A 19,483-nucleotide genomic window follows, 5' to 3' on the forward strand; every position below is an offset into this window, starting at 1 on the left:
GGGGGACAGTGGGACCACTGGAGGATCTGGGAATTTCATTGTTCCAGCTCCACCCCTGGGTCTACAGAGCCATCCTCTGCTCCCAAGAGAAAGGCACCCCCACTTTTTCCTAACCTGCCTGGTTCTCCTATAGAGAACTACAGGAGAATCAGCTCTTGCCGGGCCTTCTTATGGCCAGGGAGATCCAACTAGCCATGGCAAAACCCCCCTGGGATAATTCAGGTCCCTGGGCTTCATTCAAGAAAGCCCCTCTCCACAGCCTCACCAGCTCTCCTCCAAGAACAAGCTTCCCTCCAAGAACAAGCTGCCCATGGCCCAGCTGGCCTATGTAGACTCCATTCCCATGCCTGCTCACTTTGTGGGAATAGTTCTCTCCGGGGGCAGCTTCTCTCCCAAGTATAATCTAAGTTGATTCCCCTTCCTTCGCTTCTTCCCCGTCTGTGGCATGGCTGTCCCCCGTTCCCTGAAATGAAAAGTCTCCCTCGATGTTCTGCTCCTGAAGGCAGGGTGAGTTCTCTCCTCAAAGAACGCTTCCACCACTCAGCTGGCCTCCCTAAGAGTGGCCCAGCGCCCTGGCTTTCGGACGCTGTGAAAGAGACAAGGAGAGACAGTGTCACTCAGTTCCCGTGGGGAGAGCCGCTGTCAGCATCTCTCACGGGATCGTTATCTGGAAAAGGTGGAAGGACACCAGTGCAACAAGTGTGCCTCGTAGAGGATATTTCTGAATTGCAAACTTTGCTTTGAAAATCTTGGTCCTTTGAGGAATAAGATCATGTAGAATGTCTGACCCCTAAACACATTTAAAATCAGCTTATTGGTACTGGATGGAGAAAGCACCCTGGTACCTGGGAGGTCCTTATGTCTACCCAAGGGTGTTTCTCTTTTAACTCTTTATTGAAGTGTAACATACGTACAGAAATGTGGGCGTGTGATCGTGTAGAGTTTGATGGATCTTTGCAAACTGTTCATACCCATGTAATCAGCCTCCACATCAAGAAACAGGGCATCACTAGTATCCTCCATCCTGGGCTTTTACTGGAGAAGATGGGTCCCCATAAGCTGGGACGGCCCCTCACTGTCCCTACCACCCAGCCCTTGCAAAGACCCAGCCGCCAGGGGTGGAGGAGATGTGGGTACATTCTAGCCCAGACAGCAGATGTTACTATATCCCCACGCCTCTGACCAGGTCGGAGGCATCTCAATTGCAGCAAGCTGTCCGCTGCTCATTGGAGGCCCCTCTGCCTGGTCCTTTTATGGGCATGCTATGCCGATATCTGTTTTTAATTTTCACTCCCCATTTGAGGGAAGGGAAATAGTTCAGAGATGAGATCCTTTAATTGAACAGCCAAGTGTAATGGAACCTGGTAATCCTGCTGGTGTGGTAAAAGTCCCCCATCAGTCAGCTAAGACACAGACAGCCATCACACACCGCAGGCAAGATCAGGGAATGCAGATGGGTCACGCTGGGTCTCTCCGGAGCAGCTTGCACCTGTGGCCCGGTTATGAGAGTTGTTTGGTTTGGGTTATCATAGTCACATAAGTGCCTGCTTTTGTCACCCTTCCTGCTCCACACATGTTCACACTGGTAGAGAAATCTTGCTGAGAGTAACACGCATCTTTGTCTGGACAACTGGTCTATCAGTTTAGGAGTAAAAACAGTGAAATGGAGAATTGCGTGTGCCTGTGTCTGCCCAGGAAAGAGCTGCAGCCAAGGCTATCATGATCTGGAAGTCCTGACTGGCTCTTACTCGTTTCCTCTGTACCAAAAAGTAAATAGGAAATCCCCTGAGGCTTTAGCACACGATGCTGCCAGGTTCCCAGCAAAAAGTGTCCAGGAAGGGGCGTGTGTACACTAGTAGTTTTTGACTGTCCCAGAGAGTCGGGGCATGAGAGGAAGTGAGCCCAGAGCTTGGGACATGGGCATCATTCCACTGATGGTGCCGCCCTATTCGATCCTGGGGCCATCAGGGGAAGCTGCCTGTTTTCCTCCAAACAGGAAGCATGGTTCGGCACTGCCTCCAATGTCTCATTGTGCAGGAGTGCGAGTGGGCCAGAGATGGCAGGGATGTGAGGAGGGAGTCCTCTTCATCCAGTGTGTCCTGCCAATCTGAATGCAGAACCCTTGGGTGTTTCTGGCATTGGCCATGACGTTGGAGTGCCTTCCTCTTGGGCCCAGGATATTGACATGCTTTCCCAGGCCAAAGGCTGGCCTGAAGGCAGCTGTCCCCACATGACTCCATGTAGGAACACCCTCCCCCCTCCAGGTGGGGGGACGGGTGAACCCTTTTGCTGCCCCTCTGAGCTTACTTGCTCCTTTCATCAGAGTGAATTGGCTGGAGCCATTGGGCTTCCTATTCTTCAGCAGGTGTTTTGGCCTCTTGACACTGTGTTGTCATGTCAGAAAGCTTCCAGAAAAAGCTGGATGGAGTTTCCTTTCCAACAAGACATTGCATGTGCTCACTTCTCAGTGCTGGAGTGAGCTGCTTTGTCCCCCAAAGTTGAGGTAGGGCACAGAGGTCACTTTGATTTTTCACCTTGCTAGTACCAGCAGCCTCTATTTGGAGAGAGGGGTCAATGTTGCAGCAAAGACAATAAAAGCCAGTTAAATCCACTGTTTTACAAAAATGTTTACTGTACCTAGATACCCTTTAAAGCACGTAACGAGCATTTTGTTTTTAAGCTTCACACTCACCTTGTGCACAGGTACTACCATTATCCCTTTGAAATGGTTCTAAAATCACTCTTCTGCAACGTTATTCAGTGGGCTGTGGGTTGCCTTTTTCTCTTCAAACTTCGTACAAGACCATGTGGCCTGTCTTGGGTTTTCATCGGGAAAGAAAATGGGAGTCACTTTCCTGTTGCTTCTGATACTCTTAGGCATGGGAACCTCATGTGGTTACTGTGTGGACCAGAAGCTTGGTCAGTACAGGACAACGTGAAGTTTGCCCGTCCGTTCTCTCATGGAAACTTGGGCTGTGTGTATGTTGCTCTTCCTCTTTAGAAGTTAAGGGCACAACTCAGCTCTCAGGACTCTTCATGGCCAACCACACAAGTTCACAACCCTTCAGGTATCTGTGCAGAGCAGTTTCAGGAATCAGTTTCCAAACTCAGGAAGCTTTATGGAGAGCAGACAGCTAGAGATAACTAGATAAATAGAGCTGGTAACCAGACATTGGCTGTTTCCCAGGCCTTAGCTATAAACCACTCAGAGTCCAGCCCACGGATCCTACTGTCAGAACCGAATCCAGGCTGTTGGGGAGGTGGCAGTGGGCTCAGGGAGGAAGCCATTGCTGGGGTTGGGGGGGGGCAGGACACGTGCTTCTCCAGGCCAGATTCCTCCTGGCCTGGATCTCTCCTTCACCTATGGAGAGCTCCTTCTCACCAACCTGTTGCCTTCATGCTGCATTCAAAAGTAGATCGTATTCGCCTCGCTTAGAGAATCGCTGCAAATAATCCCAGGTGCTTGGTGATGCATTTAGAGATTTCTAGGCCCCCAGGGTTTTATAGAGTGTGAGCCCTGGTGGGCAGGGTTGGGGGGTCTGTCTTTGCTGGACGCTGCCTGTAACAAACTTGGTGTACAGAATCAACAATAAACAGTATACACAGGACACCTGTGTTCTCTATGGACGTCTTGGCTAAGGAATCTCACACCTGTTGGGTCTACTTCTGTCACACGCATGCAAGTTTGACCCAGACAGCCCTTGACGGAGAATAGATTCTGAGCTGGGAATAGTCTTTTGGAAAGTGAGGGAGAACAAAAATGGAATAACAAGTGATTATCTATATATAGGCCATTGTGGCTGGAAGGGGCCTTAAGAATAAGTTCAATCCATTTTATAGATGACGGAAGTGAGATCCAGGTGGGAAATGAATTTCCCATAGTCCCCCAGTGAACTGAACTGAGCTTGCACTGCAACGCATCTCCAGACCCCCAGCCTGGAGGTTCTGCTATGTTGCCAGAAAGGCAACGAAGTTCACTAAGCCTTCATATACCATGCACGTGCACACACACGCATGCACACACACAGCCTTCATATACCATGAACCTGCACACACACACACACACACGCATGCACACATGCAGACTTCATGTGCTGTGCACATGCACACACACACATACACACACACAGACTTCATGTACCGTGCACCTGCACACACACGTGCACACACACAGCTTTCATGTGCCGTGAACCTGCACACACACACAAGCATACATGCAGACTTCATGTACCTGTGCACATGCACACACACACACATGCACACATGCAACCTTCATGTACCGTGCACATGCACAAACATGCATGCACACACACAGACAGGGGTGGGTAGGACTCTCCTGCACACCTCCGTATTCCTATCTGTGCTTAGCCCTGGGCTCGGTAAATCACAGGCTGTCAGAAGACACCAACTCCTTCCCAAGTGTGCAGGTGTCCCCAGGACTCATTCAGGTCTCCAGATACCAGGGGTTGCCATCGTTGCTGGCATAGTGCTTCAGAGAGGGATGACTCTCTCTGCTGCTCCTTTATCCCACTGCTGTGCCCAATAAAGGAGCTTTAAACTGTATTTTCTTGGGCTCTTTTAGCTCTAGATCCCATCTGCCAGGTGGAAGCTTGTCCCAGGAAGCTGGGCCCAAACAGGGGTCAATAGTGTGCTCACTATATCATGGGGTTGGACCCCTTCAATGACTGGGGCAAGGCCTGTTGTCCCTCCCTAACCACTGGACCTGTCCCCTTAGACAAGTTTCTAGAGTTCTGGGTAATGGAAAATGGGGGTAGAATTTTTATCCCATTTCCCAGAAGGTCCTTAGAGTTCTTAATGCAAATCTCCTCTTCCCACACACACATCAGCTCTCTACCACACCTATTCCACAGATGGGAATGGAAGGACTTGTAGAGATAAAATAGGTTGTGTAAGGTCTAGTTAGTTAGATAAAGAGTCAGGATTCAAACCCGTATCCGCTGAAACCCAATTTCTCTTGTTCACCATGACATTGACAAATAGACCAACTCTCTTTCTACAGATGGGTGTCAATGTGATAAGAAGCTATTCAGAGCACAGGGTAGATTGGACAGGCTTCCTAGCCTGGCTGTGAGTTTTCTCCAGAATGTGCCCCCTTCCTTCACCCCTTAGCCCCTGGCCATTCTTCCAATATGTCATCTTGCCTCTGTCAGCCTGGGTGTTAGGGAGGGGGGTGCTATGTAGGGGGGAGGGGGTTCTATGGAGGGGGAGTGCTATGGAGGGGGAGGGGGGATGCTTTGGAGGGGGAGTGCTATGGAAGTCCACAGCTTTTCTCCCCTCTGATGTGCTCCCAGTTTCCTCTGCCAAAGTGTGGATTTGTAATGTCTCTATTGAAAAATGTTTTCTTGCTACATTTTATCAGATCTTTGTGATTTAGCTGATGAAATCTGCTCATATGCCAAAGAAATATTAATTAAGATTTGAAAAAGAGTGAGATAAATATTAATACCACACAGCGAGTTTTAAAGACGTCAGTCTGCTTTGAATGGTAGACTGGACCTTGAGAATCATCTGAGATTGCTTACCTAGCTCATGCATTCATCCTGCATCCCATAAAACATACATGCCTGACTTCGGCTCAGGTCATGATCTCACAGTTTGTGAGTCTGGGCCCTGTGGTGGCCTCTATGACAGCTCAGAGCCCAGAGCCTGCTTCAGATTCTGTGTCTCCCTCTCTCTCTGCTCTTCTCCTGCTCCTGTACAGTCTCTCTCTCCTTCAAAAATAAATGAACATGAAAAAAAATAAAAAAGACATATATACGTCTATATATACTCACACACACACACACACACACATATCGCCTCATTGTGCAGCCCCTGGTTGAACATCTCCAGACTACCTCCCAAGGCAACGTCTTTCATCGTTGGCTAGCCCTGTGGTGAAAGCATGCCTCTCCATACTGGGCCAAACCCACCCCCTTCTCTCTTCTTCCCTTGTAACTCAGAAGGGGTTTAGAAAGTTAGCTGAGGAAACAAACAGACCAAGGAAGCAGCCCACTGCCCTCTCAGAAGGTCTCCCGGCTTTGAGAGCCAAGCAGGTGTCTGTGGCCAGCTGTTTAGCTGAGGTCAGGCTCCCAGCACCGGCCTGGCCCTTCACCAGGAGGGACTGTAGGTGTGGACCCCCGGTCCTGGTCCTCACCTCTGGATAGGCCTATTGGAAACTTTCTAGGGCCTCATGGATGCCCTGGGGTCCTCCTAACGGTACTAGGCCTGTCAGCACAGTGTGGATCTGTTCGTGGACAGTTCAAGGTTATTTTGTAATCTTCAGAGGCCTTGCCCCAGATTCGATTCTCCTGTCCTGTGACCATGGTGACATTCCGGGAATACTTAGCCCACGTGAGGGGAGGAACCCTTGCTGGAACTTTGATCAGCGCTGGGGCTGCTGGGTTCACATTGATCACAGACCACACCAGAGCCTTCTGTTCTCCCAGAAGAACCAGGGCGGCCGGTGCGCGCCTGCTCAGCCGCTCACGGTAGGTCTCCTGGGGTCTGTGGGGACACGGGAGGTGTCTGGCTTAGGTCCTCTGCCATGGGAGGAAAAGTGCCTGAAGTGCTTAATGGGGTGCTCAGGTGCTGATCTGAGGCTGGGCTCTTCTGAGATCAAGGGGACCTGGTGCCCCTGCTCTGGGAGCGCATACTGAGCCGTGGGGATAAGCAGACGACTGTGTGTCCAGGTTTGTCTGGTTCCATTCTCGTTTATGCCTCGTTTAAGTCACCCTGGCATAATTATCCATAGCTCCTCTCTTAGCCTGGCTGAGCTGATAGTCTATAGTCACTCTAGAAGTAAGATACCTATGTAGCTACCTTTTACTGAACATTTACTATTTGCCGGGTATTGTGTTAAATGCTTTATATTTACTATCTAACTTACGCATGTATATTATCTAACTGAATACTAATTTTAACCCCAAGGGATGGGGTTAAATGGATGCAAGGGAAAACGGAGACTTCGACAGACGGACCTGCCCAAGCCCACACAGCTTGTATGTAGCAGTGTCAGAATTTGAACCCAGGTCACAGCTCTGGCAGAGCTCAAGTGCTCCCCCACTCTACCAAGCAGAAGGAACATGAGACATGACATCCAGGGTGTCAAGAGTTGGGCACCATATACAGCCACTTAGGGTTCCATTCAGCACCCAGCACCTTGTCCAAGCTCAGCTCGGTGCTGAGGTTAGACCCACTGCAGGAGGCGGAAGCCCAGCCCCCAGGGGCTCACCCTCAGATGACTGCAACGGACCAGAATTTAGAGCAGAGGCACCCAAGGGCTCCACTGAGGACAGGAATGGCCTGTGGGGTCCACAGGAGATGCAGTCAAAAAGGGCTTCCTGGGGAAAGTGTGACTTGCATGGGCTGGGGTGCAGGCAGAATGGGGAGTCTTGGGAGGCATTCTAAAGTGGAAAGGGTGTACAAACAGGGGTTAGAGGTGGCAGCCCGTGGGAACTGCTTGATGAAAGCACAGTGCTCAGTTCACAGCTTGTCTGATTGCACAATTCTGGCTATCTTCAGGCACACCGTGGCCGTGGCCGGGAGACAGCTCTTTTGAGCCTTTGCCCTGTAATTGCAAGGAGTGAGAGAAAATCAGGGAGCCTGTTATGTGTTTGGATCTGTGCTGTGTGTTTTATGGGGTGACCTGAATTTTTATAACTTAAAAGAATTTTTTTAATGTTTATTTATTTTTAAGAGAGAGATAGAGACAGACTGCCAGTGGGGGAGGGGCAGAGATCGAGGGAGATGCAGAATGCAAAGCAGGCTCCAGACTCAGCCATCAAGACAGAGCCTAACACGGGACTTGAACCCACAAACTGTGAGATCATGACCTGGGCCGAAGTCAGACGCTTAACCAACTGAGCCACCCAGGCACCCCTGAATTTTTATAACTTTTGAACTTATTACAAAAGTGACCAGTTTGCTATATTTCTAGAAAATGTGAAAATATATACATGACAAGCGAAAGGGAAAAAAAATCACCACAATTCTATTTGGCAAGATATCACCCAGCAAATATTTTATGTACAATCTGAAGCTTATCTAGGCTTCCGCCTCCCTGAAAGTCACTTCATTAACATAAAGGAATGGCTTGAAAGACTTATGAATAAGAAAAGAAGTCCCCTACTCTCTCTCAGGGAGCTTCAAGCGTTTTTTTTTGGAGCACCTTGGCAAGAACCAGGACGGAGAGCAAATATATATTTATTATATCACCATGTCACTTATGTCATTCCAGTATCTTACGTGATTACTGCATTGACTGTAACAAGTTATTGCCAGTTATCTTATGTGATTACTGGGCTAACTGTAACGCAGCTGTAATTTAGGTAGTAGTGTTACTATCATGACTGTTCTCAATTTACAAGTGCAGAAACTGTCGCTGAGGGGTTACTCCACTGCTTGGGACACAGTGGCAGCAGACAGTGAGGGGGAAGGGGGCGTGTGGAGGCAGGAGCCAGGAAGGGAGGCAGAGATCCAGGGAGGGCAGGAGCTAGATGAACCAGTCAGTGGCTCTAGATGAACCCTCTGAAGGAAGCCCTTCTTTCTGCTGGGATGCTCTGGGGCCCAAGGGGCAGAATGCAGCCCTATTAGCGACACAGACGCCTATGGGAGCATCTCCGAGTACAGCAGCAGTCTGCTGGGGGCTTGGGGCTGGGGCTCCGGGCTCCTGTCACCCTCTGGAAGGAGTGAAGGCTGGCTTTGTGGTTGGATGACAGACTGGCGTGTGGCACGCACAGACATGTATCAACCCAAAAGCAATTTGAGAAGAGGAAAAAAATCCATCTGCAAGCAGTCAACCCCCCTCCCCGCCCCCGCCAAAGCCAGACTTCCTTGGCTTGCTGAAAGCATGGAACATTTTTTGTGGGCTTTGGCTGGTCTCTGCATAAATGCAGAGGTGGCTTCTTGGATGAGAAGCAGGAATCTTCTGGCTGCGGCCCCACAGTCCTTTCTGGTACCAGCCTCTGTGGCTGGTGGCTGGGGCACTTCCCATCTCCGGAGCCACCAGTGACCTGCTGTTAAGGGCACTTGAGGAAGGGGCCCAAGTCCAGGGTATCCTAGCCAGAACCATCCGAATCTGTGCTCTTCTAAACCAAAGAAAAACAGTTATACGTTTCCCTTGGCTGGGAGGGAAGAGCCAGAAAAAGTGCTCTAGATGGACGCCTGGGTGGCTCAGTCGGTTAGGCCTCCGACTTCGGCTCAGGTCAGATCTCACGTTCGTGGGTTCGAGCCCCGCGTCGGGCTCTGTGCTGACAGCTAGCTCAGAGCCTGGAGCCTGCTTCCGGTTCTGTGTCTCCCTCTCTCTCTGCCCCTCCTCCTCTCATGTTCTGTCTCTCTCTGTATCAAAAATAAATAAAATATTAAAAAAATTAAAAAAAAAAAGAAAAAGTGCTCTAGAGAGGCATCTTGCTGGTCCATAAAGGGGGTGGTTGGTGATCTCGGGCTTTCCATAGCTAACTCCTGTGACGACTTCAGAACAGAGCTGGGGCTGGCTCCAACTCAGAATAATCAGGGTCATTAATGCTCTGTTGTCGAACGCTCGCTGTGGGCCAGGCTCTGGGTTTGCAGCTTTCCACACATTTTCTCATTCAATCTCATTCAGAGCAACTCCATGAGGAAGGTAGTATTGAAGCTTGCTGTTTCGAAGATAACGGACATTGAAGCACAGAGAGGTTAAGTCATTCAGCCAAGCCCACCCAACTACTGAGGGATGGAGATAGGATTTGAACCCATACTGTCTGACTCCAGAGCACAAACCCTTAGCCATTCTAGAGTGGTGAGAATGAGTCTCGGGCTGAGTGGATCATTTGGAAATGGTCAGCGTTCCACACCCTCACTGTGAGCACCCCCGCTGTTTCCTCCAACCCCACAGACCCGGGCTCCTTCTTTCTTGAACTCCACAGGCCCTGTTCTGACCCTCTTGCCACCATGACACCTCCAAGGGGAGAGAAGTTTGCCAAACCAAAGGGACATAACCATCCGGAGGCTTTGTCCCCATTTTATTTTATTTTATTTTATTTTATTTTATTTTATTTTATTTCATTTGTTAGAAAGGGAGTGGAGAGAGTGTACACAAAAGCAGGGGAAGGGCAGAGGGAATGAGAATCTCAAATATGCTCCCTGCCTAGCAGAGGGCCTGATGCTGGATTCCATCTCACGACCATGAGATCCTGACCTGAGCCGAAATCAAGAGTTGGACACTTAACCGACTGAGCCTCCCAGGCACCCCAGCGCCCCCGTTTTAAATCATGCTTCAGGACTGCTGTGGGCTGCCTCCCCAGGTCCATCTTCCCTATGCTGACCGTGTCACCAGGTGCATGCCCTTAGGGATGTGGGGACAGAGAGTGTGTGAGGCCCCTTGTGTATGTCCACTCCAGGGCCCTCATGTCCGTCCCAGGGGAAGTTTTTCTGGAAACAGCCTTTGAGGACCAAGGAAGGATACTGGATCGGTATGCATTATTATGCATTATGGCACATTTAAAATAAACTTGTTCTCCTCTTACTCCCTGGAGGAGGAGAATTTGAGTCTGCTCTCACGGCCTGGCTGCATTGACGCGGGCTTGAGCCATGCTAGAGAAGGGCACCTCTGCCTCCCACGCTGCTCATACCAGCGATGTAGAGTTTGGGTCCACAAACCCTAACCAAGCCAGCGGTGAGCTAGCACCATGCAGGGCGCTGAGCACAGAGAGGAGCACCCTGATCTCACAGAAAGGTCAGCCATGAAAAGCCGTCGTTCTGGAGGACTCAGCTAGCTGTCCAGATGGAGAAGCACACCAGCAGACACCTCTCTCCTGGGCCCCAGAAGTCTCCTGTCAGGGTCCCTAGGGACAGCCCAGGGACAGGAGTGGGTAGGTCCATGGCTGCCTCACCCTCCTCTAGAACCTCTGTTTCTTACCTGTATCCTGGCTGTACAACCTCAAGAGAGTAAAGACTTGTGCTCAGGCTAAACTCTGTAACTGCTGCTCCAAGCCTCGTAGAACTAAGAGCACACGCTTGTCTGAGGCTTGTTACTTTCGCACTTGTGCCTGAGTGGCAGGCCCGTGCAGTTACTGTGTGTCCTTCCGGCCACCTCCTGTGGATACTCAGTGTCTATGCAAGCATCGGAGGAGTCTCAGGAAAGGTATGCACTTTTCTGTGGGACAAATGGTCCCTGGTCTATTGATCAGGCAGAGACATTCCTGGAAAAACTGAGTTATTAAAGTGAATGGGAGGCGGGCACAGGGGGCTTTTGTAAGCTCGGTGTTTGCATTCCGAGCCCTTTGGCCACAAGTGGATCTTGGGGTTGAGGAGACAGCCAGCAGAGGGCAGCAGAGAAGCAGCCAGCGAAGGGCTTTGGGGTCCAGATTCTCCAAAACCAAGCCAATTGTGAGCGCTTACTGGGGACAGGTTTTTTTTTTTCCGTGTTTCTTCCTTTCTTCCGTCTCCCATCTCTCTATTCTTCCTTTCTCTGTCTCCCCTTCCTCCCTCCCTCCCTCCCTTCCTCCCTTCCTTTCTGTCTGTCTTTTTTGGTAAAGCCAAATGTACTCTGTCCAAAGGGCATTCTGTTCTTCCTACTCTGTTGGTGTTCAAATAGCCTTTCCATAATGATGGCGGCTTGCAACCTTTAACCATAATCCACATACTTTATTGATTTCTCATTCCATGTTAGACACTGGCCTAAAACTTTTGTCTATATGTTCTCATTTAATCCTCAAAATTCCCCTGACATGGTAGGCACTTTTATCATCCTTGTTTTACAGATAAGGAAACTGAGGCACAGCTAGATTAAGTAACATGCCCACAGTCCCATAGCTAGAATGTGATGGAGCTGGTATTCCAACTCAAGAGCTTGGAACTACAAGCCATGGAAATGATGGGGGGGGCACACCCCCTAATGGGGCAGCTGATCTGGTCATGTGGGAATGTGAGCCCACAACCCCTAAATCATCCTGAAACCTGGATTTTTTAAACAACATTTTCCTAAGGTTTATGTATTTTTGAAGGAGAGAGAGACAGACAGAGCATGGGTAGGGGAGGAGCAGAGAGAGAGGGAGACACAGATTCTGAAGCAGGCTCCAGGCTCTGAGCTGTCAGCACAGAGCCTGATACAGGGCTCGAACCCACGGACTGAGAGATTATGACCTGAGCTGAAGTCAGATGCTTAACTGACTGAGCCCCCCAGGTGCCCCATGAAATCTGGACTTTTAGTGTGAGATTTCTCCAATTTTACCTGGTGGCTGGTGGTGCACATATAAAAAAGACTGAGCCATGAACCACACTTGTAATCTGCAGAGCCAATCCGTGACCTGTGGACGGATGCTAGGATTAAAAAAAGTTTTTGTAGTTAACTAAAAACCCAGCCCTCTTCCCTTAAAAACAGAAACCTGGGGCGCCTGGGTGGCTCAGTCAGTTGAACATCCGACTTCAGCCCAGGTCATGATCTCACAGTTCGTGGGTTCGAGCCCCGCATCAGGCTCTGTGCTGACAGCTAGCTCAGAGCCTGGAGCCTGCTTCCGATTCTGTGTGTCCCTCTCTCTCTGCCCCTCCCCTGCTCATGATCTGTCTCTTTCTGTCTCTCAAAAATAAATGTTAGAAAAAAAATTTTTTAATAAAATAAAATAAAAACAGAAACCTACTGGTCTGGGACCCTCTTGGTGCACACAATGCTGGAAAGTTCTAGAGGCCCCGAGGCGGGGGCCCAGGCAGGTGGACAGGCGAGCGCTGGGCAGCAGGGGTGAGGAGCTCGGGACTCACTGGAGGTGAGAGCCTGTCTTGTCCCTTTGGTGCTCTCACCCTCAGTGGATGTAAATAAGCAGACAGTAAAATCTCCTTGTAATTAGGTTCTGAAATGTGCTGAAATTCGTAAGCTCAGGAAGAGTTATGGTTTAACTGTTTCCAACTCACTAATAATCTGCCCATATTTTACACACGACCTTAAAAAATTCCATGGGTAAAAATACCCAGGCCCTCCTTAGACCCTCTCTCCCATGCCTTTTTATCTCCTTTCCTCCCTTTCTCCTGTCTGGAAAGACCATGGGAAGTCCAGGAGGCCTGGGTCTGGGTCCTGCCACCAACCTGCAGGGTCATTGTGCACAGGCCACGGGGACACCCTCACTGTCAGGAGGTCAGAACGCTGGTCCCGCTGACTTCGCAAGGCTGCTGTGAGGCAGATGAAAACAACCACTGAAAACACGAACGGGCTGTCCAAACCGGTGGCCTCCCTGACAGAGCTGATCCTCGTCTTCCGGCCAGCCACCGTGCTGCCCTGCCCTCTGATAAAGGTGTCACTTCTGTTTTCTCTTCCCACTGGGGTCAGGAGATGCTGCCCGGAGCCTGGCTGCCCGGGGTCTGCCTGCTGCTCCTGGCCAGGCCTGCCCGGCCCTGCCCCGAGGGATGTGACTGCTTCGTCGGGGAGGTGTTCTGCTCCGACGAGGGGCTGGTGGCCGTCCCGCTGGACACCCCGCTGAACGCCTCAGACATCGTCTTCGTAGAGACCTCGTTCACCACGCTGGGACCCAGGGCCTTCAGCGGCAGCCCCAACCTGACCAAGGTGGTCTTCCTCAACACCCGGCTCTGCTGCTTCGGGCCGGATGCCTTCGGGGGGCTGCCCAGGCTCCAGGACCTGGAGATCACTGGCAGTGCCCTCTCCAACCTCAGCAGCGACACCTTCTCCAACCTGACCTCGCTGGGCAAGTTCACCCTCAACTTCGACATGCTGGAGGCTCTGCCCGAGGGCCTCTTCCACCAGATGGGCGCCCTGGAGTCTCTCCAGCTGCAAGGCAACCAGCTCCAGAACCTGCCTGCCAGGCTCTTCTGGCCCCTGAAATGTCTGAAGACCCTCAACCTGGCTCAGAACCAGTTGGCCCAGCTGCCCGAGGAGCTGTTCGAGCCCCTCTGCAGCCTGCAGAGCCTGAGGCTGAGCAGCAACAAGCTGTCCATCCTGCCCCAGGCCGTGTTTGGCACACTGGGCAGCCTGCGGGAGCTCTTCCTGGACAGCAACTCCATCTCGGAGCTGCCGCCCGGGCTGTTCGCGAAGCTTGGCCACCTGGAGAAGCTGTGGCTGCAGCGCAACGCCATCGGGCACCTGCCCCTCGCCATCTTCTCCTCCCTGGGCAACCTGACCTTCCTGAACCTGCAGGGGAACATGCTGCAGACGCTGCCCGCCGGCCTCTTCGCCGGCACCCCTGCCCTGGTCGGCCTGTCCTTGTCCTACAACCAGCTGGAGGCTGTCAGCGAGGGGGCCTTTGCCCGCCTGTCGAGCCTCGGGTCCCTCACCCTCTCGCACAACGCTATCACTCATCTCCCCGCTGGCGTCTTCCAAGACCTGGAGGAACTGGTCAAGCTTTACCTGGGCAGCAACAACCTGACGGCCTTGCACCCCGCCCTCTTCCAGAACCTGTCCAAGCTCGAGCTGCTCAGCCTGTCCAGGAACCTGCTGACCACACTCCCCGAGGGCATCTTTGACAGCAACTACAACCTGTTCAACCTGGCCCTGCACGGCAACCCCTGGCAGTGCGACTGCCACCTGGCTTACCTCTTCAACTGGCTGTACCAGTACAGCGACCGGTTCTTCAACGTCCAGACCTACTGTGCAGGCCCTGCCTACCTGAAGGGCCAGGTGTTGCCCGCCCTGAAGGAGGAGCAGCTGGTGTGTCCGGTCACCCGGGACCGCTTGGGCTTCCAGGCCCCAGGGCCAGAGGACAGGGAGCCCGGGGATGCCTGGGATCTGGTAGCGGAGGAGAGAGCAGCCTGGACCCGGTGCACCTACAGCAACTCGGAGGGCACCGTGGTGCTGGCCTGTGATGAGGCTCGGTGTCGCTGGCTGAATGTCCACCTGTCCTCGAGGCAGGAGTCGGCCTCCCCGGGACTGAGGTACAATGCCAGTCAGGAGTGGGATTTGAAGTCGAGCTGTGGCTCCGTGAGGGTCACCGTGTCTATCGGAGCGCGCCCCGGGGGAAGCTAGACACAGGATCACAGAGCCAGGAGCCTGCAGGGATGCCCCCCAACCCCCCCCCCCCCCGGGCCCGACCAGCCAGGAAGTGGAGGTACAGGGGGAGCTGATGCTTTGCTTTTTCAGATGTAAGGGACCAAGCTACATCTCCAAGGTAGAGGAGGCCACCAGGCCAGCTCCACAAGCCAGGGTCCCCTCCTCCTCTTCCGTGATTATCACCCCGGCCCAGAGGCTGGGATTGACCGTGGCCTTCCTTAAGCTTTGCAAAGCAGCCATTGAAGCCGCACCACAGTCTGGAAAATAAAAGGACATTCTCCCTGGTGTTTCTTGATCATCTAATAGCCATCTCACTCTCCTCCTGCCCTGAGGTTCTGGAACCTCTAGTCCACGTCTACAGCATGGACATCCAGTTCAAAGGCCGGATGTCCCTTTCCATCTCTCTCCCTGGGAATTTGCTTTTCATCAATGTTGAGAAAAACAAAGGAGGTGACAGAAGCAGAGTCACAGGAAGGATTAGGGGCAGAGATGTGACTGTTGTGGGGGAAGAGGATTGTGTCATTAGGGGCTACCTCTGGCACTGTGGCCAGGAGAAACCAGGATGGGCAGACGCAAGCTGTCTGGCTCTTCCCACACCAAGCCTGCTCCCTCTACCATCCAGCAGAGGACAGGGCTGCTCCCTGAGGGGGAAAGGAGGAGGGAGCACGAGCTGGGTGGCCCTGCACGGAGGTGCTTCCGTTCTTAGCTTTCTGACGGCATTTGACTCTGGGCCACTTGCTCACTGCCTTGCTCACTGGTTTGTTTACGCCCCGGCTACCCTTCGGCCTCCCAGCTGGTATCCCTCGGGGGCCTGATGCTCAGCCTCTCTGAGGGAGCTCACGCTTGTCCCTGGGGTCTGATGCATGATGACCCAAATCTCCATTGTGGGCTCCAACCTTTCTGGCCTCGTGATGAGATATCTGCCATCCTTCCAACACACATAAACCAAACCCTGTCCCCAGTTCCTCCTCGGGTCCCATGGAGCAGACTGCCACGCCCAGGAGTGGGTGCATTCTCCAGTCTCTGCTCCCCCTTGATCTCCAAGGCCTACCAGTCGGTGAATGCTTACGAGTACCCCTCTAGCCATTGCTCCCTCCCCCATTCCCAGCCCGGGGAGGCTCTTCGTCTGTCTCCCTGGACCGAATCACCGGGCAGGTTCTTACCTGGTTCTCCTGTCTGTAGTGTGGACGGGTCTGAGAGAATTTCTCGGTGGGGGAGGGAGGAATGAATGTAGGAACTCACTTGGGGTCTAATGGGAGAGATAAGACCAGGGTGCATGTGACTGGAGTGACTCAGCTTTCTCTCCTGGGTGGTGGGGAGGACAGTGAAGTCATTAACCAAGGGCAGAAACAGATTTGGGGGATGGGGGAGCAAGAGGTCCGCTTCAGACAAGGAAGTGTAATTCCTCCTTCACGTCCAGGGATGCCCTTTTCAAAACACACACTTCCTGGGATGCCTGAGTGGTTCAGTCAGTTAAGTGCCTGACTCTGGATTTCCGCTCAGGTCATGATCTTGCAGTCTGTGGGTTCAATCCCTGCATTGGGCTCTGTGCTGACAGCTCAGAGCCTGGAGCCTGCTTCAGATTCTGTGTCTCCCTCTCTCTCTGCCCCTCCCCACCTCAAAAATAAGTAAACATTTAAAAAAAAAAACATGCTTCCTGAGGCACCTGGGTGGCTCAGTTGGTTAAGCATCCGACTCTGGATTTCGGGTCAGGTCATGATCTCATGGTTTGTGGGATCAAGCCCCGCATGGGCTCTGCACTGATGGTGCCAACCCCTCTTGGGATGCTCTCTCTCTCCTTCTCTCTCTGCCACCCTCCGGCTCATGCTTTCTCTCTTTCAAATCAAATAAACTAAAAAAAAAATTAAAATAAAAAACACACTTCTTGAGGCTCAGATCGCAATCACGATAGAAGGTAGTTCAGCAGATTTGCTAAAGAAACAGACTCTCAGCCAAATTTACCGCGTTCAGTTCCCAGAAGCATTTGGTTTCCTAATCACAATCGGCCCTCCAAGGCTGGGGAACTCTGCCACCCCAGAAAGGCCGAGGCCCTGCGTGTCTGAGAGGCTTGTAGTGCCGGTCCCAGGCTGCTGGCACGGTCCCAGGCTGCTGGCACGGCCCCAGCCGGAGGCCCGGCCGCGTTGGGCTGCTGGCTGCCATCAGTGGGCCATGCTCGCTATCTGGGGAAAGCATCGGCACACGGGGCGCATCCGAGTGCTTCACAAACCTCCATCCAGTGAATGCCTGTCGGAGCTACAGCCCAGGGTCCAAACTGTCATGCATCAACTGCCAGGGATAAAGGAACAAAACAATCAAGCAGACGTTGCTCCTAATTATATTTTCCCCCTAACTAGAACTCTTTATTCAATTAAAATATAATCATTTCTGTCTATGCTGAATGATGTTGGGGAAAGAGCCCTGGCTGGTGGCCAAGGACTGTGTAGGCTGGGCAAGTGGCTTGCTCCCCCTCTCCAATTGGCTAGGGGACCCTGTAGGCACTGTGCTCTTTTGGGTAGGATTGCCGGATTGTGCAAATAAACAAATAAACCTATACGTGTTACATGGGACATATGTATGCTACAGAACTACTGGTAGATTATCTGAAATCCGAGTTTACCTGGGTATCCAGTGTTTTGTCTGGAGACCCAACCACCCAATGAATGTCGGGGAAACTGTGGGGTGGAGGTGGTGGGGAGTAGATGGTTCTCCTCAGGGCCAGAGGGGGGCCAGGGCTGAGTCTGCAGTGGGAGGATTCCTGACCACTGACCACAGGACCTTGCTGGGAGGCGTGAGGTGTGAGCTTCCCTCCAGCTCAGACGGAGGCGAGCAGAGTAGAGGCTCAGAGTGTACCGCCCCCCCCCCAGGCGTCCTCACCACCCTGCTGCCTGTCCCCCTGTGGAGCCGTCCCAGTCTGGGGCAGCAGGAAAGCCTTTGATGGGTTCTGGAATAGAAACGGGGACCCTTGGCTCCCCCTTCCTTAACGTTCAGCCTCTGGCATATCATGGAGCCTCTCCGGGCCTTTCCTCAGCTCTACAAAAGGAGTTTGGTTCTCGATGCTGACTGAGGGTCGGAATCACCTGGGGGCGTTAAGCAACCTCTAACGGCAGGTACTGGCCCTCAGTTGGCCTGGGGCAGAGTCTGAGAGCAGTCTTATTTTTCACTCCTGCAGGGATGCTAATGTTCAGCCAGGGTTGAAAACTCGAGCCCGATTATTTTGTTCTGTCTTAGGTCTCACGGCCATTTGTAGCCAGACTCAGGCAGTCAGCCTCCCCTCCTGCAGTGCTCTGGATGAATGCATGAAAAAAACGAGCCCCAAAGCTGCATGTAAAAATATTTCATAGGGTTTCTTTGTTCTTGTTGGTGTTTTTTTTTATTTCACTATCCTCATGCCATCAGAAGATTTTGAAGAAACAAGTGGATGCACACTGCCTTGTTTTCCTGAGGGACAGGGACAGCTCAGTCATCCCAAAGCACCTCCTTCCAACAGGCGGGGCCCCTTGCCCTGATGTCTTGAACTTTCCACAGGTCAGTGGTTCCCTGCCACTTGCTGGCAGTGTAACCTTGGGCAAGTTGCCATAGCTCTCTGTGCCTCAGTTTCCTCATGCATCCTGTTTATCACAGGTCCAGTGCTATTATTGGTGAAGAGGAAATAAGTGCTTTCATGTAGTGTGGTCAGGGCACTGACACGCAGGCTCCCAGAAATGCTGTCTATTCTTATTTCTAGAGAAGTGTGGTGGGTGTGGCAGGAGGCAAAGACTGGCCAGCCTGTTCCCACTGGTGTTTCTGGGAGGCTATTAAAATTGCTGTCTGTCTACAGAAACTACTGTTTGGGAGGGCGGGAGAAGCCATTGACACACTGTTCAGTACTTACCGGGGATACTGGAAAGCTGGGCAGGGCTGCCAGAGATCAGACAGTTTAGCCCAGTGTCTCCACAACATGAAATCTTTCTCACACTGTGTTTTCAACCTGCCTCCACTTTCTGCATCTGCAGACATTTCAACGTTTCACAAACCCGCACGTGGGCCGATTTGGCGTCCCAGGGCGCCCCCTTGTGGCACAGAGGAGGAACGGCTCTTCTCACGGAGCCTAAAGAAGCAACGGGCGCTGCAGTGTCCTCGCTGGAAGGGACAGCAGGCACATTGACTCGGGTGCGCGGGGGTCGCTTCCTGGCAGGCGGGCGGAGCTGCCGAGGTTTCTGTCTCCTGGAACTGTGGGAAAGTGCCAGTCCGCTCAGTGCCCCCGCCCGTGAGGCGGCCGGTGGCGGCCTGGGGTTCTCCGGGCGGCACTGCCACCTTGTGGCGTCTGGACACGCTGGGGCGTTCTCATTCGTCCCAGTGATTCTGCGTGTCCTGTACCGTGGGACAGCCCTGCAGGACAGTGAGGTGTCAGGCCTCGTCCACGACTTGCCAACGGGCTGCCAGGCTCTGCTCTGCGTGAAATCCTGTACTGATCTCTGCCTGCCATTGACACGTTCTTCGGTGAACACAAAGTTGTCCTCCTTGATTGGATACTTT

The 19,483-nt window shown here is 52.3% G+C and overlaps 1 protein-coding gene across 2 annotated transcripts; it reads left to right on the forward strand.

The window, feature by feature from the left end:
* Window positions 1-6,424: 6,424 nt before the first annotated feature.
* On the forward strand, window positions 6,425-15,266 carry CPN2 (carboxypeptidase N subunit 2). Of its 2 annotated transcripts, none has more exons than XM_029939617.1 (2): window positions 6,425-6,491; window positions 13,298-15,266. In XM_029939617.1, exon 2 carries the CDS (start codon window positions 13,301-13,303, stop codon window positions 14,942-14,944), a length of 1,644 nt encoding a protein of 547 aa, XP_029795477.1. In that variant the 5' UTR covers window positions 6,425-6,491; window positions 13,298-13,300; the 3' UTR covers window positions 14,945-15,266. The 2 variants fall into 2 exon arrangements, with proteins under 2 accessions (XP_029795477.1, XP_029795478.1); XM_029939618.1 differs by having other exon boundaries at window positions 6,438-6,491; window positions 13,301-15,266.
* The last annotated feature ends 4,217 nt before the right edge of the window (window positions 15,267-19,483 follow it).

This window comes from Suricata suricatta, chromosome 5 (genome assembly GCF_006229205.1).
Source record: "Suricata suricatta isolate VVHF042 chromosome 5, meerkat_22Aug2017_6uvM2_HiC, whole genome shotgun sequence".
NCBI lineage: Eukaryota > Metazoa > Chordata > Mammalia > Carnivora > Herpestidae > Suricata > Suricata suricatta.

Bases quoted from the DNA above. Each gene is read 5' to 3' on its own strand.
- CPN2 (XM_029939617.1), top strand. From the start codon at position 13,301: ATGCTGCCCGGAGCCTGGCTGCCCGGGGTCTGCCTGCTGCTCCTGGCC.